Genomic DNA, 24,495 nt, shown 5'->3' on the forward strand with positions numbered 1-24,495 from the left:
CAAATTGAGCTCAGATTTATTTTCTTCCCTCTTTGTTATCCAAGTCTTAGATGTGGATAGAGATGAACTATGTAGGCTTTTAAAAATTGCCTTTGTAGTTTTCACATGAGTTTTCTACATGTGAATTATTTGGGCCTTGCATTTGCTAAGCATACATTCTACCACTTGATCCACTCAACCAGTACCAGTTTTTCTTGGTGATTTTCAAGATGTGATCTTACTCTAGATTCTATATATAGTGTATACTGTGATCTTCCTATTTGTGCTTTCTTGTGTTGATGACAGGTGTACACCACTGTGCCTGGCCATTTGGTTGACAAAGAATCTCATCAACTTGCCTTGAACTGCAGTCTCGGGATCTGTACCGCCTTTCCTGCCTGGGCTTCCCTAAAACCAGACTTGAGCCACCACACTTGAGCTTTTGTGTATAGTTTAACCAGATCCTTTTTCAAGACATGCACATCATGTTATATCTTTTCACCCTAGCTCACAGCAGGAGCTCAAGAGGTCAGGCTGCCCAAAATCCATCATGGCTCTTAGATAAGTTACCTAACCTTCCTGGGCTTCAGTGTTCTTATTTGTAAATTGCTAATAAGAATTCCTAGCTGGGCACCAGTGGCTCACACCTGTAATCCTAGCTATTCAGGAGGCTGAGATCTGAGGATCATGGTTTAAAGCCAGCCCGGGCAGAAAAATCCGTAAGACTCTTATCTCCAATAAACCACTAGAAAACCAGAAGTGGTGCTGTGGCTCAAGTGGTAGAGCGGTCACCTTGAGGTGAAGAGCTGAGGGACATCGCCCAGGCCCAGAGTTCAAGCCCCACAACCGGAAAAAAAAAAAAAAGAATTCCTGTTAGGGATGTTAGTAGGGTGTATGACTCTGTATACATATAAATAAATCACATAGAATGATGTTGGTCTGTGTGTGGATGATATTGGTTAGCTACTGCAGAATTATAGAAGACACTTTTTTTTTAATCGATTGTGGGGCTTGAACTCAGGGCCTGGGCTCTGTCCCTGAGCTCTCTCGCTCAAGGCTAGCACTCTACCACTTTGTGCCATAGCTTCACTTCTAATTTTCTGGTGGTTAATTGGAGATAAGTGTCTCTTAGACTTTCTTGCCTAGACTAGCTTTGAACCACGAACCTCAGATCTCAGCCTCCTGAGTAGCTGGGATTACAGGCGTGAGCCACAGGTGCTTGGCGAGAGATGAAAGACACTTTGATCAATAGATCATCAGTTATCAATCTTTTTCTCCAAAAAGTCTAGCTAAATTTTTCATCTATCTCCATCCTTCATCTGAAAGCTAGTGCAACAGTGAAGTTTGGCTGTGTTTACTTGGAGCAGAGCAGTTAAGAACTCCGGGGTGCGTCTGGTTAGGATGCTAGCTCCCCATTTGCTAGATTTGATCTGCAAGTCATTTGACTGCTCTGACCTTGACTGCCATTATCTGTGTAACTGCGGGACTCATGGGCCTTCCCTGTCCTTAGCATTTGTTGACTAAACTATGGCCCCTTCTTTTTATTTCTCCAACCTTTTGATTTCCAATCATAGTCGCCTCATCCTTAGCCAACTGTCTTACTCTTCTCTGTCTCTGTCTCACTCTGTCTCTGTCTGACTCTCTTTGTCTCTCTTTCCACCCTAGGAAGGGGTGGTACTGGAGTTTCATACTTGCTAGGCAGGTGCTCTACCACTTGAGATCTGCCCCAATCCTTTTTATGCTTCAAAAGTTATTGATCAAGTTCTGGGTGCCAGTGGCTCATGCCTGTAATCCTAGCTACTCAGGAGGCTGAGAACTGAGTACCACAGTTCAAAGCCAGTCCATGAGACTCTTATCTCCAATATACCACCAGAAAACCAGAAATGGTGCTGTGGCTCAAGTGGTAGAGCACTAGCCTTGAGCTGAAGAGCTCGGGGACAGCACCCAGGCCCAGAGTTCAAGCTCCACAACAAACAAAAAAGAAAAAGGTATTTTCAGATAGGGTCCTCCTGCGCCTTGCTGCCTGGGGCCCATCTCAGACTGTGATTCTTCATCTATGCCTTCTATGTCGCTGAGATCATAGGCTTTTACAACCACACTCAGTCTATTATGGAGGATTTCACTAACTTCTTTTGCCTAGGCTGGCCTTAAATCATGATCCTCATAACTTCTCGGCTGCTTGAGAGTGGGGCTGTCATGTGGATGAAGCAGGCCGTGTCCGGAGAGCAAATGCGTCCATACAACACCAGCTTCACACATTGAGCTCCTGACACCAGGAAACTTCAAAGCTGGCACTTTGTTGGATTTCTGTGAGGTATGGGTAAGAGAATTTTCACGAAGCAACGACAAGCACAAAGTTCAATGCAGGGCCCGAAAAAGGAGAATAATCTCCTGTCTTGCTGCTTGCAGGATTTTCCCCCCCTTGTAGTAAAGAATTGTTGCCAAGCGTGTCTATGTGTAGAGTTTATTCTCCCCCAAATGTGGCAAGTTCTTCCCTTCTGAAGATACGAATCTTTCTCAAGCTTAGAAAAGTCATTTTTCCCCCCTAGAATATCTGTCACTGTTGCCTCGCTTGGCTAGAACAGCAAGTCCTGTTCTGTACTGGTGCGTTCTTCTCTGGTCCCCATCTCTCACGTCTCTGCGCATTCTCTCCCACCCCAGAATGTTGGAGGGCCTCAGGACTTGGCCCTGGCCGAATTCTCCTATCCACACAAGAGCAGTTAACTAAGCCTTGCGCTGCGCCTAACCTTCCTGAGCTTGATGAGGCTCAATTGAGGGAGGAATCGAAGACATCGATGGCCAGAAGCCCGGCCCCTCTCTCCAGACCACCTGATTGATGGAGAGCGTCCGGCCATTCCCAGGCCCCCATGGTCTGGCACATGCAATGTGTCACACACCAGTGTGTGTCACTCTGTGTGGAGTGGAGCTCTGAGGGATCTCAGAACCCCCTGCGGCTGGGATCTCAAACCAGGGTACCAAGGGCATTAAGAGCATCGTGCTTGCTGGCAGCGCAGACTCCATCCTGGACGCTGGATTGGGATTGGCATTTTACAGTACTCCCCTCTCCCTCCAGGACTTCAGCCACACATCCAAATGTGAGAAGCCATGCTCAGAGTGCAGGCTCAGTTTTTCTTTACAGAGACCTTCCCTAAGCATCTAATAGAACTGACTTCTTCTGGTCTATCTTTCGAGTTCTAGTTTCCATTTGTGGTAGCCATCACAATGTGCAATTACATATTATCTGTGTTTACGGGTTTAATGGCTGTTTGCCCACTCTGAAATGACCATGTGACAGCTTCCTTTATACCCTGCTTCTACATGTGACTAGTCCACAGTTGGTGTTCAATAGCACCCGATAAAGAACTGAATTTCCTCGTCATTTATCTGTGTTCTGGGAAAGAATCTCAAGAATGTCTCTCGTTTTTTTTTCCTTATTTTTCTTTTTTTGCTGCTAAGACTTGAACTTAGACATGGGCACTGTCCTTTAGTTTTCCACTGAAGGTCGATGCTCTACTGCTTGAGCCACACCTCCTCTTGCAGTTTGTTGGTGGTGAATTGGGCATAAGAATTTCATGCACGGGGCTGGGAAGGTGGCTCAGTGGTAGAGCGCTTGCCTTGCATGCCTGAGGCCCTGGGTTCGATTCCTTAGCACCACATAAGCAAAAAGCCAGAAGTGGTGCTGTGGCTCAAGTGGTAGAGCGCTAGCCTTGAGCTGAAGAGCTGAGGGACAGTGCCCAGGCCCAGAGTTCAGGCCCCACGACCGGACCCTCCCTCCAAAAAAAAGAAAGAAAGAAAGAATTTCATGCACTTTCCTGCTCAGGTGAGTCAAAATGTCAATCAGTTGAATTTTCTATAGTATCCTTCCTGTTCTTTACAGACTGAAATATGGGTTTTGGCTCTGCTTTTGCCCTTGGATATTTGTTTATTTTGGGTGCTAGTACTGAACCTGAACTCAAGTTTTCATGTTCTCATTCCAATTTTTTTTTTTTGGGTCCGGTCGTGGGGCCTGAACTCTGGGCTTGGGCGCTGTCCCTCAGCTCTTCAGCTCAAGGCTAACGCTCTACCACTTGAGCCACAGCGCCACTTCTGGCTTTTTTCATTTTTGCTTATGTGGTGCTGAGGAATCGAACCCAGGGCCTCAGGCATGCAAAGCAAGCGCTCTACCACTGAGCCATCTTCCCAGCGCCTCATTCCAATTTTTTTCTGCTCTAGACTATAGACCATTTGAGCCATGTCTCCAATTCCAGCTTTTTTATTGCTGGTTAGAGATAAGACCCTCAAAGATTTGTCTGCCCAGGCTAGTTCTGGTTCTGAAATTCCGGCCTTCTGAGTAGTTTGGGTTACAGGTGTAAGCCACCATACCTAGCTTGAAATTTTCTTTTCTTCCCACCTCCCTCTCTCTCTGCCATGAAATGTGACCTGGGCTCTGTCCCTGAGCCTCTCTGTGCTCAAGGCTAGCACTTTACCACTTGAGCTACAAAGCTACTTCCAGCTTGTTCTGTGTAGGTGGTACTGAGGAATTGAACCCAGGGCCTCATGCATGCTAGGCAAGCACTCTACCACTAAGCCACCTTCCCAGCCCTTGCAATTTTCTTACAGTCTGAGTTCTCTACCTTTTTGCTTTTGTTTTCTCATTTGTCTTTTGCTTCTCATACATAGAGGTTAGGATTATCAGCCTTTTTGGATTATTTCCTTTTCAGAGTTACTCAGGTTTGAACTCAGGGCCTCATGGTGGTTAGGCAGATACCCTGCCATTATCCCATACCTCCAGCCATTAGCAATCTTTTGAAGACATCTAATAATTTAGCTTTTCCTTTCCTTTTTATTTTTTCATTTGGTTGGTGGTACTGGGGATTGAGCTCAGGGCCTCATGCTTGGTAAGCAGGTACTCTACCACTGAGCTATCCCTCCAGCCCCTAGTTTGGCTTTTCCTTCTGGCTCTGAAAGTAAATAATTTTCAGGTATATTTTCAATATTCCTGTCTTCTGAGTTGTTCCACATTGACAGGCACTTCTAGTCCCCATTTGAGCTTATAATCAGCTTTTGTGTACTGTACTTTGCCATCTCTTATTATCTTCTTCCTCTCCTCTTTGGTACTGGTAGCTAGAGTTCATCAACGGAATGGTTCTCCTTATCTCTGTAATCACCTTAATGATCAGTGGGAGGACGTAGCAACCAGTACCAGTGTTACCTTGCCTCCACCCACAGATTTCTAGGATTGTTCGCTCACTCTCAATGTAAAAACACAGTGGTGAGACAATGGTGGCTCACATCTGTAATTGTAGCTATTTGGTCATCTGAGATGAGGAAGATTACAGTCTGAGACCAGCTCAGGCAGATTAGTCCTCAAGACTCCATATCTAAGGAGTGTAGCTGGACACAGTGGTGCATGCCTTTGATCTCAGCAACTGCCAGAAGCCTCAAGTAGGTGGATTGGACTTCAGGAGTCTATGTGGGTAGGAAGTGAAATTCTATCTTAAAAATATGCCAGGCTCTGGGCTGGGAAGGTGGCTCAGTGGTAGAGCGCTTGCCTTGCATGCATGAGGCCCTGGGTTCGATTCCTCAGCACCACATAAGCAAAAAGAAAAAAGCCGGAAGTGGCGCTGTGGCTCAAGTGGTAGAGCACTAGCCTTGAGCTGAAGAGCTGAGGGACAGTGCCCAGACCCAGAGTTCAGGCCCCACGACCGGACCCCATGACCGGTGAGCTCCAATGGCTCACCCCTGTAATCTTACCTACTCAGGAGGCTGAGATCTGAGCATCACAGTTTAAAGCCAGCCCAGGCAGTAAAGTTCATGAGACTCATATCTCCAATTAACTACGCAAAAAAAGCTGGAAGTTGTACTGTGTCAAGTGGTAGGGCACTAGCCGTTAGCACAAAGAGGATCAGGGGAAGTGCCCAGGCACTGAGTTCAAGCCCCAGGCCTAGCAAAAACAAACAAAAATAACAACAAGGCCAGGGTGCGGGTGACAAACACCTGTAATGCTAGCTACTTGGGAGACTGAGATCTGGAGGATCCAGGTTCAAAGTCAATCTGAGCAGTAACTGCACAACATGCCATCTTCCAAAAAACATAAACAACAAAAAGTTGAACTGGAGGCATGGTAGAACACCCTCCAAGCAAGCAAGCAGAATGGGAATTTGAGGGCCAGAGTTGAAGCCATGGTACCAGCAAAAATATTATCATGAGCAGCAGCAGCAGCAGCAGCAAACAGGGCTGGAGGCATGGCTCAGCAATAGAACACCAGCCTAGCAAGTGCAAAACCCCAAGTTCAAATCCAAGTACTTAAAAAAAGGGGGGGCGGGTGCCAATGGCTCACGCCTGTAATCCTAGCTACTCAGGAGGCTGAGATCTGAGGAGCACGGTGCAAAGCCAGCCTGGGCAGGAAAGTCTGTGAGATTATCTCCAATTAACCACCAGAAAACCGGAAGTGGCACTATGGCTCAAGTGGTAGAGTGTTTGCCTTGAGCTGAAGAGCTGAGGGACAGCGTCCAGGCCCAGAGTTCAGGGCCCACGGCCGACAAAAAAAAAAAAAAAAAAAAAAAAAACGGTCAGTGGGATGGAGAGGACAGAAATGGACAAAACTCAAGAGTGAAGCTGCCCGCTTTCCAGTGTAGCTACTGGTGCTGGGAGGTGAATGTCCTATCTTTGGGCTACAAAAGGGTTAAAGAACATATTTGGTTAACAAGAACAACACATTTATTTAAAACAAACAAACAAACACAAAACTCATCCTCCGGTTCTCTTTCCTGAAACATTCTACAAGGTGAGGTATGAATCTGTTTGACTCAGCCTAACTCCGTTTACCTTCCATTACTTTCAAGGGTGTTCACAATTTTACATTATGCTGTCAATCTCTCACTATCTTAATGGGGTTTTATTCTTTTCCTATAAGGTCATGGGATATTTTAGTGAGAAGTTGTGAGACAGTTCACCAGGAGACTGTAAAATCCATTTTCTCTTATCCTCTTTTAACAAAGCAGATCCACAGAATATTCATGAGTATGTTTCTTTTTCCCTGACATCTGCCCCCATAGCTCTGTCAGTGAGGAATTTATCATTCCCAAAGCATTCCATATGCTTTTCCACTCCGCATTTACCCATGAAATTTCCCCTGGCACAATTCCTCTTCATTTTTGGCCTCTAGCAACTCAAGAACAGGATGTTTCAACCACCCCTTTGTTTTGAGCCTGAGGACACTGACTTCATTTTTGTGAGTATAAACATTTTAATCTGAATTATACCAACATGGATGAAAAAAATGTTTTGAGACAAGAGTTTTGATAGGGAGCCAGGCTAACCTTGAACTTGAGAGTCTCTGGCCTCAGCCTCTTGTCTGCTAGGATTACAGGCATGCAACACCACACCCAGCTCCAACAGGGATAGTTTGTGAAAAATGAATTTCTGAGCAAACTCAAATCCACTTTTCATAATATCTATGTTCTACATAATGAAGATAAACTATTCTTAGTATTGCTTTCATGTCTTTTTTGCTTTTTAAAATTTATTTTGGGGGCTGGGAAGGTGGCTCAGTGCTTGTCTTGCATGCATGAGGCTCTGGGTTTGATTCCTCAGCACCACAGAAGCAGAAAAAGCCAGAAGTGGCGCTGTGGCTCAAGTGGTAGAGCGCTAGCCTTGAGCTGAAGAGCTGAGGGACAACGCCCAGGCCCAGAGTTCAGGCCTAACAACCAACAAAAATAAATAAATAAATAAATAAAAATTATTTTGGGGGTTAATCATCATTTAGTTTACTAGTGTGTCTATTGCTTTAGCCAAATTATTTTCATCTTGAGAATTCTGATTCACATATTACCACAATGATTGTTGAAAATTTTTGTCCTAAGAATTTTTTTTGGCCAGTCCTGGGGAACTGACCTTGAGCTTTTTTTGCTCAAATCTAGTGCTCTACCACTTGAGCCACGGTTCCATTTCTGGCTTTTTGATGATTAATTGGAGATAAGATGCTCACAGACTTGCCTGCCCAGGCTAGGTCTGAATCTCAATTATGGCATGAGCCACCAACACCTGGCCCTAGTGAATTTTTTAAAGGAGCAATCATTTCTTTGGTTCACAGTATTTGGGGTCATGGTTTCAGAGTTCAGTCCATGGTTTCTTGGTCCCCATACACTTGGACAGAACTTCAATGCAACAGGAGCCTGTGGGGAAGGAACTTCTTCACCTCATGACAAACAGCAGGCAGAGAAAACAATGAGAAGGGCCCAGGATATGATACAGTCGCCCAAAACACAAGACCGGGTTGTCTACTTCCTCTAACTAGGCACCCCCCTCCTTCCATTTCTACCCCCCACCCCACCCCCACCATCACCTGGGAACCCAGGCTTGAGCACATGACTGTGGTGTCCCAATGAAGTTTTTAAATGTTTTAACATCTTAGAAGGTACTGTTCCCGTCATGATTTCTACAGTTTTGTTAAGGCTGCAAACTTTGTGGGCCTAAATTTCGTCAAGATATGATTGTCCTGATCATTTCTAGTTGATAACAAATATAGCAGACACTATCTACCTGTATCTGTTTAGCAGTCACCATTCAGACCATGAGAATGCAATTGGCCCAAGAGGCAGCTATCCATTAAGAGGCCTTGAGTTTTGCGCCTCAGTTCCAGCAGATATATAGTTATACACATTTACTACCAATTATATAGCAATGTATATGTATTATACACTAAAGAAATGTAGTGTGTTTCACAATTAGGGGCATGTAAAAATCATGGTATAACCATATTATGGAACACAAAGTGATCACTAAAAACACTAATTTCAAAGAAATATTAATGACATTCGAATCAACTTTTATGTGAAGACAGAGGATACAAAACTAACTACACTTACTTCAGCAACACTGATTCCTCGGAGCCAGTTTCCATTGAGTTTATTTTCCTGTATAGGGGTCATTTGCCTGTATAGGGGTCACTTTCCTGCTCCTTCTAGTAGTTCTGGATTCTCAATTCTCCCCGTAGATTCTTGAGACTTGCCTGCACGTTCTGTAGTATCTGTTCCTTTCCCTCTCTACTGTATGCAACCACTGATGTCTCTGTCCTGTTTTTAAAATTGTTTTCATTTTTGAGATGAGAGTCTTAGTATGCTGCCCATCTAGCCTGGCATTCCTGAGCTCATGAAGTTCTCTTGCCTCCGCCTCCCAAGTGGCCAGGTTTACAAGTTACACTCTACCATACATAACTAGCTCTTCTGTATTTTGAAGCCTAGATTCCTAGACATCAGCCTCAAACTGGCATCCGTAGTGATCAGCCAATGATTGGTAAAAAGTTGTGGTTAAACACCTTGAGCCTGGAGAATGCATGCGCTTATAAGCTTGAGCAGTTCCCAAATCCATTCTAGCTTTTTGTTTTCAAGTCTTATCCAGCCAGGCAGGGACAAGTAGCTTGCTAGGACTTTCCAGTTTTCCCTTCCATTCTTCCTGCACATGAGCACAGCATCCCAGACTTCCCTGAGTAACATTGGATCTTACCAAGGCCTGCCTCTGTGGCCATCTCTCCTGTTCAGTTGCTAGTTGCTTTGTCTGAAGGTTATGATTAGCTCCAATCCCTACTGAGATCTCAGGCTAGCTGTACTGTTGGACACACAGATAATGTTGGACACACAGATAAAAGTCTACTTGTGGCCCTGGTAGAATTTCTGAGGTGGAGATAGGGATGAGAGAACTTGGAAAGGGAGCAGCCTCAGACTCAAACATGTGATTTCCATGCTTCTCGTTGATACTCATATTCCCTGAACAAATCTCACTTTGTTGCACACCTTTGATCAATTTTCAAAATGTCTTTTTTTGGACAAAGCAGTTTATAATTGCTTTGTAGGGAGAGGATTGGCTAAGCTCCTTGTTCAGTCATTCTGGAAGTCCTGTTCCTTCACCCATACAAGGTTTTATAAATGCACTATTTAAATGTATCTTACTCCTAGGGGGAGAAGTGGGACCTTCCTTGTGGTGTGAAATCCCCAAGGTAATGTCACCTTGACAAAAATGACTTCAACCTGGAATCTAACTGGATTTGCAGGACGAAGTCCCATTTGTAGGCCAGAGTGGATTAGTGGTCCTCTGAGCTTGTTTGTTTTTAGTTATTCCTTAGCCAAGAGAGTTCAAAGACCACCCATTTTCCAGAGGGGGGAAAAACGAGCTCTGTGTTTAACTTTGGTTCACAATAAAGTAAGCACAAGCAAAATAAGTCAACAGAACTTTATAGAGCCTTGAATATGCCAGTTTGTCGAGATTCTGTAAGAAAATAGTATGCAGTGTTCCCCAAGGTTATTGTGACCACTGAATATTTTCCTCAGTCCCCCCTACCAACACATGGGATTAATGGGATAACATGGGATTAATGTTCTGCAAACACCTTTTGGACTGTTTTACTTGGTATTTCCAGCTTGGATCAAAATTACTGAGAGGTTAAGGGAAGAATTTGCTGACAAAAGTGATAGCTGAATGCATCAGCCTTCCATGCATGGGGAGCAGCGTGTGTGGAAATGAGTAGTGAGAAGGAAGTCCATTTTGGCAATTGAACTAATAAAAAATTTTTGCTGGTATCTCAGTTCCAGGGTTGTTTTTGTTAAGGACAACTTACCACATACCAGACATTAAATAAGATTCTTGGAAGGTAATAAGACAGCAAAGGGTAGGATGGAGAAGATACATAATCAGGTGTCAGAGGAGATGGGCATCTAGGCATCCATGAAGGACTAATGTAAGACCAAGAGGAAAGATTAAAGACTTGACAGAGATCTTGGTGTCCTGACTAGTTCTTGATGGCCAAGAAAGGGTAAGCCAGGAGAGGAAAAGAGGCAGTGAGTCCTGACAGAACATGGCCTATTGAGAACCATACCAAACTTGCCTGAGTATAGGCATGAGACTGAACAGTGTTTTGGTGTGTTGCTCTCTGGTCGAACACTTGTGTAACAAGTGTAAAGCCCTGGGTTCCATCTCTAGTAGAGATGTGGCCTAGTGGTAAAGTGATTGCCTAGCATGCAAAAAGCCCTGTGTTCAATTCCTCAGTACCATATAAACAGGAAAAGCCAGAAGTGTGCTGTGGTTCAAGTCTAGAAAAGAAGCTCAGGGACAACCAGGCTGAGTTCAAGCCCCAATACTGGCAAAAAAGAAAGAAAAAATAGAGACAGAAACAGTAACAGAAGAAAGGGGGGAGAGCACAGAGGAGGGGAAAAACAGGTACAAAGGGAACAAAAAATGAAGGGCTACGTGTAGCATGTTAGGGATTTGGGATCTTACTCTGAGGGTAAAGACAAATTATTAAAGACTGCTGACTCTCAGTATCAGATTTACCTATCAAAAGCTCTCTCTGGCAGCTGTGTAGAAAATGATCGTGTAGGCAGATCTGAAAGCAAGCTCCAGGAGTCTAGCAAGAATGAGGAGGGCCTAAACTAGGGAGGTATGACTGTAAAGGAGAGGGCAGCTAAAAATTAAAAGTGACAGAGCTGGGTGAACTCACATGTTGAGACCAGCAGTCCAAGATTCCTGATTTGAACAATCAAAGGCAATGATGGAGCCATACCAAGCAACAGGATTGGGAGAAAGAAGTAATTTGTGTATTCAGGCTTTTACTTGTTCGGTTTGACATTCCAACATAACAAATATGAGTTCTCTGGATGGAAACAGGTAAAGAAATGTAGGTTTGGCAGGTATTTGAATAAAATTATAGGTGAATAGGTGAAGTTGTAGGTGTGGATGAGATTGGGTGGGAATTGTATAGATGGAGAAGAAAGCAGAACCAAACACCCTAGACAACTGCTCCCTCTCCCTCACCTGAACCCCTACAGGCCTTGTCGGTAACTTACATAGTATTGATCATATGCTGCAATCAATATTTAGCTCAGGTTCCACTGTAAACCAAGGACCAGACTAGCTGGAATAGACAGAGTTAAGGTCCCCTCACTCAAGGAAAGCTCTATGATCTAGCCAGGGAGACTTATACTCAACTGTTATGCAAAACAAGTAAGAGTTACAATATGTTGAGTGTAGAAGAAACAAGCTAATTCAAGGAACAGAAATGGGAGAGGAGAGAAAGGGGGCATTCTAGTTGGGCTTTGTAAAAATAAACGGAGTCTGATGGGCAGGGAAAGGGAAAGAAATGAAGCTGGAGATGAACCCACTGAAAGATCACAACAGAACATAGGTATTGGAAGTGAGGGGAGAAAGGCTTAGAAAGCTAGCCTGGCGCTTGGGAATCCTGCTAGGTTACTCAGGAGACTGAGATATGAGGATTACTGTTTTGAAGCCAACCAAGGCAGAAAAATCCATGAGACTCATCACCAATTAATCACCAAAAAACCGGAAGTAGCACTGTGGCTCAAAGTGGCAGATCTAGCCTTTATGAAAAAGCTCAGCGATAGTACCCAGGCCCTAAGTTCAAGTCCTATGGCCGACAAAAAAAAGACAGTAAATGATAATAAAGACATATATTTTAAAGATTAAAAATATTTTATTTAAACTTTTCTTCATAAACACTTTTAACATTTTTTTCAATTTAAAAACAGAATGGATAGCATAAACATGTTTGAATAGATTATATCCACGGCTTGGGAAAAAAAATCACCTGACAAAAAATGTAAAGGCTTTCAAAACAGGTATAAAAGGCAAACATTAAATTATTCTAAGATTTGTTTTTATATTGGCCCTACGGTTATTTGAGTACTGGGCCAAAATATACCTAAAGGTCAAAATATTTTTCTATAGACAAAGTATGCCCAAGAGGTACAGGGCACATACAAGTTAGGTAGAAAATAACCTCTCCAATCACCTCTTAGGAACATTCTTTTGGAAAGCAATATCTAATTCTTACTGGTATACTGATTAAATTTTTGGATGCAGTTGTTCCCAAAGATGTAAAACCAAAAAATCCAAAAAATTGAAGAGGGAACAAAGCTAATGGCATTTTCTCAATGTTACTTGAGTAATATTGAAGTTATATTGGTATACTGAAAGGATTTCCGGGAATTCATCTATTCTTGTCTATGCCTATTGGATATTTGACTTTATAAACTCTCAATAAACTAATATTTCAGGACTTTAATTTTTAAGATAAATCTCTTTTTAGAAGATATTTATTCCCAAACCGACTCTAAATGTGATTGAATAAATGTATGATCTCTAAAAATGTTCAGAATACAAAAAAAAATCAAAAACATATAGTAGGCAAACAAGAAAACTGGCACTAGCAGTCTCACTGCCGTATAGCCCTCAATTATATCTAATATACACTATTATCTATGCTGTTTTACTTTAGTCTAAAACTTTTAAATTATGTATTCTCAAAAGAGCTAGTCTCTTCTGAGAGATAGCTTATAAACTGAAATAACAATTTATATTATAAACTGAAATGTTATGACCTACACCCACATATACATATATAAAAATAGTCCACTGAACGTTTGACATGTTTAGAATATGCAGCTCAAATAATTTGTTACAAAATATTTTAAAGCTTAGTTTCATGTAATTAAGACAAAACTCTCCATTTGACCACTTTTCCCCACACAAATGTGTGTCCTTTACTATGACTTGAGCAGGCTTCCGAAATGAGGTGTCCAAAAGTGCTGCTTTACAAAAGGTAAGTGACGGGCTCAGTCAGTATTTCACAATTGGAGTTAACACTCATACAGGGCACAGCAAGGAGGACACACAACAGCTAATCCGCCTATCAATTAAGCTTGGTTTTGGAACCACCAGTAGCATTTCTTCCGATACAAGACCTTCACTGGGACAATCTTGCATTTTATAAAACGGCTGTGCAAGGATGATTTTTTTTTTAAATCAAAACTTAGAAGGTCAAAGACATGGAAGAGAACAAACGGTACTAAGAAGCAATTAATGAACATCAGCTATTTTTATGTAGTCTGGCATTTAAAATGTAAAGTGAAAGCAACAGAGAAAGATCACAACAGTTACACTGGAGTTTTCAAATCTCATATTGAGTTTTTTTTTAAATACTATTTTGAGCACACACAACAAACACAAAACAATTTAAAATAAAGTACACAAAAAGCACGCTTGAAAAAAAATCTAGGAAAAAAAGTCCATAGTTTAGTATAACAAAAATAAATCTCTTGAAGCAATTAAAACTATACTTTTAAAAGGGAATGTAAGTTAATCATGGATTTATAAACTAAATTATGACTACACATAAACCGAAGAGTTTTTTTCATACATTCAGAACCAAAGCAAACAGCAACTATTCTTAAAGCTCAAAAGTAATTACAGCTAACATCAGGTCAGACATGACTTACGTGAAGCTGAACCTAGTTAGTTCAAGTTAATATTCCATGAATTTTATGAAACATGAACTCTGACCTTGGCCTTGTATCTTTAAAATGGAAGACCAAGAGACCAAGAACATCCAATTATTTGCTCAGATGTTGTTACCCTAACTAGGGCTAGATTTTTATATCTAAGCAATTAAAGAGAACCACGACTGGAGTGTAAAGCCTTTGATGCAGTAACTGTGGCTGATAGCTCTTTCCTGGACTTTTCCCACAAAAGACATCAACAAGGAAAATAATGAAGACATTATTTTCTTAAAAACAATAGAGCACACATACAAGATCCTAAGTGAACTGATATATTTGAAAAGAATTACGTGGCTAACTTTAATTCTCTGTTCAAAAGATTATTATTTTGAAAACATAAGAAAGACAAGATATTGATCCATTTTTATAAATTTTAAGTGAATGAAAGATCGCTAAATGAAAAATGTAGGCCCCACTAATATTAACTTAATTCCTGAAACCAATGCCAACTGTATAATAGCAACTTGGGCTCTTGGATTCTAGACCCAAAAAAGTTACTTCTGTAACCTGGCTGTTTCTTAAACTTAAATGCCTCCGTTTTGGAGATTTGAAATCAGGTTTTGTGTCCTACTATGTCTAACTGAACTGACAAAATCTTCACATTTCCACAACTTCACGCTTCTATGTTCAGTGGTGGCAGCAGAAAAAAAAAAGTGAAAGTACAACATTTATACAACAGCAGCCATATAGAAGGCATTGCACTATTGCACCAAAATTCTAAGATCTGGCAAAATTTGCCAGGGTAGATCTAGTCTGTATCAGAGATAGACCTCTCATGAGAAAGTAGAATCAATTTAAATCATCCACTCCCAAGTCATTCTTGCTTAATTTTGTCAACTACACTTCTTCTTTTGCATTTAAAGAGTTGAAAGGTGCAGCTAATTCTAAAACATTTATAAATGCTTTTCAACAGCTATGTTGATCCATCAGGAACTTTGTGATTACTATCGACCTTCATGCCAGTAGCTTCCAGAAAATTAAACGAAAGCTGAGAGCTGACATCCTTAGTGCCACTACTTTGTACAAAATAAACAAGTAGATATAATCATTAACATTGTAATTAAGTTTCTTACCTCTAAGTCAAAACTGAGCTCAAACTTTCTGAGAGTTGCCACCTTCCATTCAATAACAAATGCAGCAGCCTGACTGGACGTAAAAAAAAAAAAATGGGAGTTGCACTTACTTTAAAGGGGCCTTTATTTAGGAGTGTGGTATTACCTACTTCTCTTTAAAAGTGCTTGCACGCTGCAGGGTCAGAGCTTGTCATAAACCACGCCATTTCTCACTAAAACAGGGCAACAATAAACAGACTGCAAAGAGAAAACATTTTCAGAAAGAAAAGACATACATCCACAAAGAACATTAACATTTAACTTTAGAAAATAAAAATGTTAGTTTTTATAAATCCATACATTTCAGGAATATAAGGAGTCCAAATATTACTGAATCAATATGGACTTGAAGACAGGCTACTTTGATACCAAATGAGGACTCCAGTTAATTTACCTTTCTAAAAAACGTTAATACATGAAAAGACATTACATACAAAAATTCGACAAGTATGGCAAACGGAGTGCAAGTACACAAGCTTAAAAATATAGAAGCCTAACCACACCTTATATATTTATAGGATGGATGCGAGTATGGAGATGCTTTCACTAACACAATGCAGGTAAGAGAAGGCAGCTTAGAAATAGTGTTCTGAATATAAAAGGTCATTTTGTAGAAAATTTATATTTTTGCATTTTCAGCAAAAAGCCATGCAAAAAAGTCAAGAGTTTTAAACTTTTAAATAATAAAACCAAAACATGTAACAGACTGAAATACACTGAAAGTACTGTTCAAAAAGGTTTCAGATAGGGACTGAAATCACATCCAGTACACTTATTGGGTCTTCTCTTAGAAGATTCCTACACTAACATATGAAAAAAATGTTTAAAGCAGAAAATCAACTTCCTAGATAAGTGGAGCATTCTATTAAACTGCTTCTGGAAGTAGTTTCAAGAGCTAGCGCTTAGAATTAACTTATTGCATGAGTCTGAGGCCACTGAAAACTTAAAAAAAATATGCTAGCACAGAATGAAAACTTCTTACATTAGACCAATGGCTTTAATAGTAAAACTGGTGAGGTTTTTTTTTTCTTTATACGTTTTTAAGTAACTACTGTATCACAAACAAATGCTTCGTTTCACTTTTGCTTTTAGGGAGATGGACATCATTAGTTGCAACGCCTGACCTCATCCAGTACATAGTCCGGGAAATGTAGGTTGCACACTTGTAAACCGTCTAGCTTGCAGGGCATCCTAGGGTACTCATCTTCCTTCCACTTGTTTTCATCCGGATCAAAAGTAAGAATGGAATCGCTGTAATGACCGTTATAGCAAAGGCCTCCAAGAACCATTATTTGTTTATCTAGCACAGTCACGCCATGGCCACTTCTACCAATTGGCATGGATGCCAAGATGGTCCACTGATCAGTCTCTGGGTTGTATACTTCTGTGGATGGGCAGCCCTGAGATTCAAAAGAGGCCCTCAAGATCACGCAGACGCCACCGAAGACATAAAGCTTGCCATTGTAAGAAATCATCTTGTGAAAGCATCTGGCATAATTCATCTTGCTCTTGTTCTCCCAGCAATTGGTAACTACTTGAGTTCTCCTGGTTCGCTGTTCTATGGTTCCTTCTTTGCTGGGGTCAAACACACATACTTGTTTAGAAGTTGAAGATGAGGTGATTCCGCCAGTGATAAATAACTTGTTGTTTAGCACAGTCCCCTCATGTCCGTATTTGTTAACTGGATAGGGATCCACAAATTCCCACTTATCATTGGTAATGTCATATCTCTCAGTTGAATAGAAAGTCTCATCTCTGGTTCGGCCAGCTACAGCATAAATGAACTTCCCAATAACACCAACTGCAAATTCTGAACGTGGTACAGACATATCTGCCATCCGCAGCCAAGAATTTTGTCTTGGGTCATACCTGAACACTTTGGAAGAAGCATGGAATTCACCATCAGGGCCCAGTTCTTCCCCACCTAACAGGAACACAAAGTTATTGACGATGGCAAGACAGTCTGGCCGTAGAGGTACTTGTGGGCCTTCCAGCTCCCACCAGACTCGTGGCTTCTTCAGTAGGAGTATCTTACTGTTTACCATGCTATGTCCAATCATGCCCCGGAATACTGTAGTTTGAGGTTTGGCAGAACGAATGCGGCTTGATTTTATGTCCAATAGGGGCTGCTGGTGAATGTTCTGAAAGTAATTCAGTGCCTGGTCAACTTCGTAGCGCAGCTGTCGGGAGTATCGATAAAATTCTGATGTTTTAACCTAAGAATATGAGTAGAAGAATTTAATCAGAAGGAAAAAGCACCAATAGCAAACAAAATATCAAACCTCAATATAATAATTAATACACTATTTTAGGACCCTTTACTAAAGCTGCTTTCCTTCATAAAATAACCTATGTTCTATTTGCTACCAAGCTTAATTGTTTTTGTTTAAGTACATTTCCAAGGTTTCATAAATAAGCCAAGCAATTTTTTTCAGGTACAAGTTTATTTCCAAACAGAAGAAAATATACTAATCACCTGTTATATATGTCAGGCCCTACAATACAAGTGGGGAACAGGAGGTCAAATTCAGGGCTTCAAAGTTCAGGAAGCCATTCTGTAGTTAGTTCTCTTAACCACTATTAATACCACAAAACCACCAGGAATGAATAATTTGGGGAGTTAGTAAAAAATAACTGAGTTAGTGAAAATTTGAAATATATGCAAAAATCCAGTAGGTTTTTAGTTTTAGTCTGATAGCAACAATTCCTACAGGAAATAATTCAGTAGACAATAGGTCAAACTTTGTTTTTTTGGTGCTGGAACTATGTAATGATGATGACTATCAAGATCTTATGAAGCATGATCAAGTGTTGTGTTAAGCACTGTGGGAAAATATTAAAATAACAATAAGATATGGTCCATTTCCTCAAAGAACTTAAGTATGTATTGGAAGAAATGAAAACACAAACAGATTTGTCAGAATATTGAGGCAGCTGTACAGTACATTTGAGTGTTGCAGCATTGTACGTATATATCTTATCAAACTGACCCCGAACACTCAAATATTTCAAGAAAGGAGGGGAAGTTGGAGATTAGCAGAGAAATCCCACCTCATAATTTGAAAACCACGGATATGTACCTATAAGCTTTCTCTCCTCGTTTTCCTTCTTATGTTTATCTTTAATTAATCTTATGTTTATCTTTAATCCCTCATCTAAGTCCAAACAAGTATTTGAGATAGCAGCATGAAATATCTGGTAGCTGTATTCAATAACTAGTTTCTTTGTAATCCCAGGCACTATCTTTTAAGCCTCTGAAATTATTATTTTGTGAAGGGTCCATGATTTTCTCCAGACTAGCAAAGGAGTAAACAACACAGAAAAGGAGAAAACCCCTTGCCCAACTATGGAAAAGAAAAAACGAACACTGTTACTGCACTGGATGCTTTACATGTGCCTCACATGGTAAACTATTCCTCCTGAGAACAATAAAAACCCCTGATTTTCTCATAGGAAAATGGAGGCTTACACTACTAAGTGACTTGCTCAAGCTACCTCATAAACTAAGACTGATAGGACAACAGGACATGGCAGTGCAAGGCTGTAATCTTAGCAGTCTGAGAGCAAAGCAGGAGGATTGCCAGCTAAGAGACCAGCCTGAGCTGGGCGCCAGGGGCTAACATCTATAATCCTAGCTTCTAAGAAAGCTGAGATCTGAGGATCAGGGCTCAAAGCCAGCCATAGCAGGATAGCAATGAGACTCTTATCTCCAATTAACTTTCCAAGGAACTACCAAAACACCCATAAGTAGAGCTATGGCTCAAGTGATAAAGACATAGAGCAATAGCTTTGAACACAACAAAGCTCAGAGACAGTACTCAGGCCTTGAGTTCAAAAGCCCCATGACTGGCAGAGAGGAGAGAAGAGACAGGAGAGAGAAAAGAGAGCAGGGAGAGGGGAAAAAGGGAGAGGGGAAAAGGGAGGGGAGATGGGAGGGAAAAGGGGAGAGAGGAGAAAGGAGGAGGGAAGAGAGAGGAGGGAAGAAGAGGAGAGGAGAAGAAGGGAAGAGAGGGAAGGGGAGAGGAGGGAAGAGGAGAGGAGTAAGAGAGAATGAGATACCAGCCTGGACTATACAGTAAGACTCTGTCTTAAAACAAAAACCTCATAGGTCTGGGTTTGAACCTTGAGCAAAGGTTTCACAGCAAACCCATGCCAACTCCCAGTATATTAAAATACAGCTTCCGTTGTTCTTTTTGGTTGTTGTTTTCTGAGACAGGGTCTTACTATGGACTCCAGATCCTCTTACCTCAAACTCCTGAGTACTGGGATTACACATACTTTGCCACCTTACCCAGATCCATTATTCTTTATAAAAATCCATAAATAACATACTCAATTACTAAACTACTTAACATGCCCAATGAAAGAGCCTAATGACTCCTCCTCTATAACAAAAGAAATCAATCATATGGGTCACAATGATTGAGCACCCAGCTCAGTTCTGCCTAACAAAATAACAACTGTGAAAGAAACCAGCCAAAAAAAGGAGTAATTATAACAAGTTCAATAAAACAAATAATAAAGGAAACTATGAAAAAGATCTTAGCTTTTACCCTTTACTACTAATTTAAAAAGTTAAAGTGAGCCAGGCATTGGTGACTTATGTCTGCAATCCTAGCTATGTAGGAGACTGAGGTCTGACAATCACAGTTCAAAGCCAACCTGGCAGTGAAGTCTATGAGCCTCTTCTCTTCAATTAAGCACCAAAAAGACAGAAATGGACCTGTGGCTCAAGTGCTGGAATGCTAGACTTGAGAAAAAACAGTAATATGGAAAACTAAAGGAAGAAACTGAGCTTCAATATCTCATTAAAAAAAAGAATCCTAACAGGAAATCATAAAACAGAGGGGCCCATCAGCTGCACTGGATATAGTTTATAATGAACTAAGCAACTCAAAGACAGTGATGCGAGGGAAAGAGCAAACAGCTTACACTAAGCAAAAGGAAAGAAATGTAGATATCACCTGATGTGGAAGAAATAATTGTATAGTCAAAGCTCATAGAATTCAAACTTTATAGATCATGATAATGACAATTTGCCTTGTGAAGGTTAACTTTAACTAAGTACCACTATTCCACAATACTGTGAAATTTATGTAATCACCTAGTATCAGTTAAAAGAAAAGTGAGAGAAGGGATGGGTTAGGAGCGGTGGGTGACAATGTTGTCAGACACTTTGTATTCATATACTGTTTTGTAGAATGGGAACTTCTTTGTACAACCACTTAAAGGTAATAAAAAATAAAAAAGAACAAGATATAGCTACTAATATCATAATTAGTATAAAATGATGGAGACAATATTTTCAGTTTCCAAAGTACAATAGTATTCTGACATTACAATTAAATTTTATATATGCTTTCTTGTGTTAGTGATTCTCCTGGAATTTCACATACATTTTTGTATTCTCTTTCATATATCACATTTACAAAGAGAAAAAGACTTCTTATCACTTAAAAATGGGTCTCAAAGCTGGGTGCTGGTTGCTCAAGCTTATAATCATAGCTACTCAGAAGGCTGAGATCTGAGGATTGCAGTTCAGAGCCAGCTCAGGCAGGAAACTCTGTAAGGTTCTTATATCCAATTAAACACTATAAAAAAAAAAGCCAGAAGTCAAGCTACAGCTCAAGTGGTAGAGTGCTAGCCTTGAGTACAAAATCTCAGGGACAGCACTCAGACCCTGAGTTCAAGCCCCAGGACTGTCACAAAAAAAAGAAAAATTAAAACTGGGTTTCAAGGGGCTAGTCAGTGGTATAGTGCTTGCCTATCAGGGGGCCTTGGGTATGATCCCTTGCACCAAAAAAAATCTAAAGCATCAAAACTCTATTTCAAAATAATCTATTTCACTAATGAGAATCTTTTCATATTTTCTTTTCCCATTCTTCTATGAATTGTTTGATGTAGTATTGCAATTACCTTTCTTATCCTTTTCGTGTGTGTGTGTGCGCGCGCGCGTGCGTGCGTGCGTGCGCACACACACACACCAAGTACTGGTATTGGCTTTTTATTTTTTATTTGCCCAAGGTTAGCATTCTACCACTTGAGCCATGGTTCCACCTCCTACATTTTGGTGGTTAATAGGAGATAAGGATCGCATGGACTTTCCTAACCAGGCTGGCTTTGAACTGTAATTCTCAGATCTCAGCCTCCTGAGCAGCTAGGCTTACAGGTGTAAGCCACCAGTGCCTGGAATATATTTTTCTTATTGACAATTAGGAACTAAAAGCCCATACTATAAAAATCAACAAGAATGATAAACCTTGAATTAAATATTTAAGTGCCTACTGTGCACAGCAAGTGGTCTGGGAACTACACAGGTTTTCAAGTAATAGCATCTTGTCCAACATAGTAATTAAGCATCATGTGAAGCCATCCAGTTCGGTGATTAAGAATTTGATTTAGAAAATTTCGTACTTTGGCACTGACAAGCTGTGTAATCTTGGACATAGAATTCAACATTTTTTAAACTCATTTCCTCTTCTAGTATCACTTGAATACCAATTGCATCTATATCTCCTAAATGCTATAATAGGGGACAAGTGAGATAGTTCATATGCAAAGATTTAGTTTGGTGTCTATCATGTTGCAGTGTGCAAATAAACATTAACTGTTATTAGTTTTTATTACTGTGACATCTGTGAAAAATGTCACTCAGTTTAAATGCATCTGATAACATGTTCTTGGTAAGCATTAACAGTTAATCTTTTAAAAAATGAAACGAGAGGAAGCATTACTTTGGACCTAATCCTCACTATTAAAACATAATTGGTAATGTATAAATAGAAGGAAGCCTTGGAAAAAAAGCAGCCATGTTGTTTGGAGATCAAGAAAGGAAGGAGAAATATGCACATATTGGATAGGCAGATTTCAAGTTTTTCAAAGGAAAATTAGGATCAATTCCAAGATCAGAAACTGTGTAAGGAAGCTTGAGAAGACTTGGAGGCTCTCAAAAGCATAATGCTAATTGTATAATTGCAAAATGCACTGATGAGAGGAGAAAAGGGAAAAGTGTCTTTAAAATATGATGTGCTGCAAAGAGCTTTCTGGAATTCAGATGTTTAAAACCACTTTAAGAACAGATGGTTAAAAAAAAAAACCTGCCGCATAAAACAAGTATTATAAAGAGTAAAATGGAGCTCTAACACCTCAGGATAAACTGTGACTTTATAAAATACTAAATACTCAGTAAATGTTGTTTTAGAGGTTAAAGTAAAAAGTAGAGAAAAAAGTGAAGTTTCCCCCATGGAGTGGCTCGTGTAATATGAACAAAGAACAAAGAAAAATAAATAGCCTTACTCCTATTTTATTTCTATTCCTAAGAATGTCCTATACCTCCCAATCTGAAGATCAAATACAACTGAGAAGAAATTTAAATCCAAGATGGTAGTTATTTTCACCAAGTTCACATCATTTGATCTCACAAATCATGTCCTGAGATCCTGAAAGGCATCATAGATAAGGCTACGTAATTGCCTTCTGTAATCTGCATGGAAACACAGCGAAGGGGAGAGCACTAAAAGCCAGACAGATTTTCCAACAACAGATTTGTTAGCCTGAGGTGAATACTGGATTGCCCAAAAAAAAGAACTTAAAAATAAGAAAAATGAAGCCAGGCACTGGTGCCTCACACCTCTAATTCTAGCTACTCAGGAGGCTGAAATCTAAGGATGGTGGTTCAAAGCCAGCCCAGGCAGGAATGTCTGTGAAATTCTTACCTCCAATTAATCACCAAAAAGTTGGAAGTGGAGCTGTGGGGCTCAAATGGTAGAGCATTAGCTTTGAGCAAAAAGTTAAGAGACAGCACCCAGGCCCTGAGTTCAAAACCCAGGACCAACATGAAAGAAAGAAAAGAAAGAAAGAAAGAAAGAAAGAAAGAAAGAAAGAAAGAAAGAAAGAAAGAAAGAAAGAAAGAAAGAAAGAAACAAAGAAAGAAAGAAAGAAAGAAGGAAAGAAAGGAAGGAAGGAAGGAAGAAAGGAAGGAAGGAAGGAAGGAAGGAAGGAAGGAAGGAAAAAAAGAAAGAAAGGGGGAAAGGAAAGTGATATACATTAGGAGGCAGCAGGTAATGCCAATACTGACTTCCTTTCCTGCTTATTTTCTGATGATGTAACAGCACTGGTAGAGAATGAGAGAACCTGTAACTGTCAGCAGTAATCAACAAAATCTAATCATAAAGAGTATAGAAACACCAGGGACTCATGAGCCACTAAGAATTGTGGCAGTAATAATTGTGTGTTAATGCATTTGGAAGGTGGAGTGAGATGACAGGAAATCCGCTTTTTATTAGATGCTGAGGGGTCTTAAAACTTCAACTGTAAAGCTTTAATTGACTCCATCTTCAGTATGAACAAAGGACATAATATGGCAGCCTTAGGAGCTAATAAAATTATGGACTGAATTAAAAGAATAGACACTCTTGCCTTCTCATTCAGGAAAAAAAAAACTCTTAAGTGTTCAGTCCCATCAGTACAATTTAAAATAGTCACTGACAAAGTGGACCACATGTAGAAAACAGAAAGGGACCCAAGGATGAAGAAGGTTTCAACCCAATAGAAGACTGGAGAAAAAATGGCAACTGTTTTCAATATCAGTAACTGCAAACTAGGGGGAAGAGTTAGACCAAGAAAAAGCACTATAATTAGTACTGTCAAGATAATGGGGGGGGTCATTACATTATTATTTCTAAGAGCACCAAAACCAGGAGTAACTAAAATTATCAATAAGACATTAATTGAAAGTCTGGCATATACTTACTATATACAGTCATTTAAAAGAGCATGAGGCTAAGCCACATGCACTGACACAGATGTTCAAAATGTTAAACAAGGAAAAAAGAGCAGAAAAATACATTATATTCATAGGTAGGGGGGAAAATCTGTGTACTACACACAGATTCCAGTGAGCTCCTGGTAACTTGTCCTTTAGTGAGTATATACAGGTCAGTATTCGGGGTTTTTATAGGGATCATATCTTCTTTTGTAATCAGTAAAAAGGTTATGGGTTCATATTTCCCCCAGGTGAAGGATTATTGACCTCTGGAGTAAATAAGCCTCATTCCACTGGAGGCAGTCTAGGTGTG

At 40.4% G+C, this 24,495-nt stretch overlaps 1 protein-coding gene across 1 annotated transcript in view; it reads right to left on the bottom strand.

Moving 5' to 3' along the window:
* Positions 1–14,015: 14,015 nt before the first annotated feature.
* The window catches only part of Klhl15 (kelch-like family member 15), a 40,332-nt gene continuing 29,852 nt past the window's right edge, over positions 14,016–24,495 (bottom strand). Inside the window, exon 3 of the mRNA XM_013026544.1 lies at positions 14,016–17,634. Coding sequence (XP_012881998.1) covers positions 16,525–17,634 — 1,110 coding nt within the window. The 3' untranslated portion in view covers positions 14,016–16,524. The remainder of the gene's footprint in view (positions 17,635–24,495) is intronic.

The sequence above is a fragment of the Dipodomys ordii genome, unplaced genomic scaffold, assembly GCF_000151885.1.
Source record: "Dipodomys ordii isolate 6190 unplaced genomic scaffold, Dord_2.0 Scaffold94, whole genome shotgun sequence".
NCBI classification, from domain to species: domain Eukaryota; kingdom Metazoa; phylum Chordata; class Mammalia; order Rodentia; family Heteromyidae; genus Dipodomys; species Dipodomys ordii.